Below are 3,340 nucleotides of genomic sequence, written 5' to 3' on the forward strand. Positions count from 1 at the left end.
CAGATGTTGTAGAGGCAGTAAATTTAAGTGAGTTTAAGAAAAAGTTTGATAACTATATGAATGGAAATGGCTGGCTTTAAGATTTATTTATTTTTATTTTTTAATTATTTTAATTTAGTTTAGAGGCTGGAACAGCTGAGATGGACAAATAGGTTCCATGTTATCCCAAAACATTATGTTATGTTAAATTTCAATACAAATGGTTAAGCATCAGTCTAGGTTCATGGGTTAGTAATGACATTACAACACAGAATGTTAAATGACTTTTGTATTCTTATGAAAATAAGATGCGATGTTCAGTTGTAGCCGACCACGGGTCAAGGGCATTCCTGTTAATAGTAACCCCCAAAAAATTTCAAATGCTATTTATTTGGAAATTTAAAAAGTTTACAGATATGTGATAATTTTAATCTTAGACTAATCAAATGAAATATATTTCTTGTTGGTTTATAATTGTAAAAGTAGCTTGTACTGTTACTGGTTAACAACTACCATGACCTTTATTTTAACTGAAATGTTTAACTAATTTCTCATCTAATGTCAACATTAGATTAAAAGAAGTTAAAAACTTACAGAAAAAAAAGGTGTTAACAGTAACTCAACTGATCCTACATTTTTAGATGTTTTTGTTCCAAATATTTAGATTTTGTAGTTCATCAGACAGCCTACATGCTTGTAGAGATGTTTTTTGCATATTCATTAGGTACCTTACATAATGTAGTAATACAGTGAACAACTGTATTGTAATATGTTATAACAATTTTTTAATGTGTTGACCTATCAACCACTTTTTTTTATAACAGCATTATTCTAACACAGCTTTCTTTTTTTGCCTACATCTACAAATAAGGGTTCTCTGTGATTTTTAAATAATTAAAATAAAAAACTTCACACACTATTAGATTCCACAATCACAAATGAGTAGATTAACACTGCAAGTAGAATTACGTACTTAATAATTAATGACAAACAATTAAAAATCGTACCTGTATATCGACCTTTCACACCCCGTGACCTTGACCTTCCCATTTTAACAACGTTAACAAAATGTCAGCAACTGATATCACATTATCAATCTACTTGGTAACCCGAGACTGGGTGAAACCCGTGTCACGGCAAGATAAAATGTAGTCCCAATAAAATCCATCAGTTTCAAACTCGTACATGTGAATTCATATTGAATGGATAAGTGAAATAAAAACTGTTAACGATCAAATATTAATAATAAAGTACGAGCATACCTATGGCAGTATAGGAGAGATTTTGTAATCACATTCATTGTAAACTTGAAATACTGAGATTCATAGATATGTACCAGTAATAACCTCTACTCATTCTACATCATGTCAGGACAACATACTGTCTGTTTATGCCCAATGATATGATGTAAACAACTTGTTGCTTGCCCAATGTATGGTCTGTTTACAATCCCCATTCATCAGTTTTTTGACATGCTATCAGTTCGATAGTGTTTTGAAATAATTTATGTAGCTATCACAATTTTTGTGTTTTATACGTTCAATATTTATACTATTTTCTTCCAGTATTACTGCTTTTAGCTAAATAATTATACACACAGAGATTAAACATACAGTAATAAAGAGTGTTTCTTATGGCACCATACAAAAGGTTTTATGATAAATAATTAATGATTAATAGATTTGATCATTATATTCATGATAAGTGCTAGTAAGCTACTGCATATTACAGAATGGTGTATTACATTTTTTTTTTTACAAGTTGACACTTCTTCAAACGTCTTCTTGATTTGGGTTGTTCTCAAAGCCACAAAAGACCGTGACTTGTTTTTCTTCAACTATCCCCCCCCCCCTATTAACAACCAAAGTGGGAGAGTGATACTAGTTTTCTGATCAGCAGTGTCACAATGTCAGAGTTGCAATTCCAGTTCAGGGCCTATTTAGTTTCTTTCGTATTTTCTCGAAGTGTCGTTCCAATATGCCATTTTTTTGTTACGTGGTTAGTACAAAGTGAAGGTGTTGAGAAAATTAGAAGGTTTGATTGGTTCTTCCATTTTCAACATCTAAGTAAATTTCAAAACATCTTCTACCACCACCAATTATTACAATTAATCTATTGTTTTTCTATTTTTAAAGGACTTCAGCCCCCCGGAATTCATCTACTTCTTTACTGGATTTTTACAAATATTCAAACTTTGTGTACTGTTATTTCTATATTTCCTCCATAAAAAAAACTGTAATTAAAAATTCCCATAGTAAACATTTTGATAATATTAAATAAAACATCATTTCTTCAATTTCAAAGTAGTTGTCTCTAGTTTTATTTTTTATTTACCAATAATAAAGCCAAACTCTTAAATAAGTCCACGAGCAATTTTTTTTAGTATTCAAAAATACCATTCATAAACAGTACTATTATTAATGAGGTCGCCCAGACGTTCAGAAAAGTTTCTTAGTTCAGTATGTTTAAATTACCATATCTTACCTTCTGGAAATGAAATGTTATCTGTAGCTTCTGCAGTTGTTTTGTTTACTACTGACTTACTGATATCTTCGTCTGCTATGGTGTAGTTTAGATTGCTGGTAACGTCAGTCGTCGTGTTCATGTTGCTTTCGATAAAACTAGTTTCAACTGATCGACGCCATTCAGCCCTCAAACAATCATTCGTACTTATAAAAAACAACAACAATATTGCGAAGGAGAACCTATACTCCATCTTAAATATATAACAACTAAATGCTAATAATCTAAGCGTATATTATAAAACTGTTGACGATTAATAATAATATCAGTATCGCCTGTTCTTAGATATGCTTTTCTGACAACAGCTGTTCCTCACTGTTTTAATGTACATTTACGTCTGTACAAACTAAGACCAAACACTATTGTATTACTAGTCGCGACATCTGCTGTTTCATTTTTTTCTAATATATAACTTGATAAAAATCTGACAAGTGCTTCGTTTGTCTTCACTTTGAATGTAAATTACTGAAATCCATTACACAACTTTGTTTAAGATGAGGACAAATATGATCCTAAAGATACAATCAAAAGCAAAAATAAATATTTTAAATTTTTCATTGAAAAGAATCTGTAATTTTAATGATTCGAAAATATTCGATTATTATGTAAGGGTATTGTTGTAGGCTATGTTTGTGTTTGTAATTTGGACTCTTTTATTTATGTTGACTAGTAGTATTAATTTGTTGGTTGATTATCGAGTTAGTGAGTGTGTTATTCAGTTTGTAAGTTTTAAAACTGTGTTTCATCGGAGTACTAGAGATATGGATGAAGTAAGGTAGTTATTTGTTAAGTTAGGACTACTTAAATTGTAGAGCTTGGAGGTCAAGAAATAAAACGT

The 3,340-nt window shown here is 30.5% G+C and overlaps 1 protein-coding gene across 1 annotated transcript in view; it reads right to left on the minus strand.

Annotated features, from left to right (window-relative positions):
- Positions 1–2,851, minus strand: part of LOC106475403 (acid sphingomyelinase-like phosphodiesterase 3b) — an 8,699-nt gene extending 5,848 nt beyond the window's left edge. Inside the window, exon 1 of the mRNA XM_013936087.2 lies at positions 2,464–2,851. Coding sequence (XP_013791541.2) covers positions 2,464–2,695 — 232 coding nt within the window. The 5' untranslated portion in view covers positions 2,696–2,851. The remainder of the gene's footprint in view (positions 1–2,463) is intronic.
- Between the last annotated feature and the right edge of the window lie 489 nt (positions 2,852–3,340).

Source organism: Limulus polyphemus, unplaced genomic scaffold (assembly GCF_000517525.1).
Source record: "Limulus polyphemus unplaced genomic scaffold, Limulus_polyphemus-2.1.2 Scaffold8521, whole genome shotgun sequence".
NCBI classification, from domain to species: domain Eukaryota; kingdom Metazoa; phylum Arthropoda; class Merostomata; order Xiphosura; family Limulidae; genus Limulus; species Limulus polyphemus.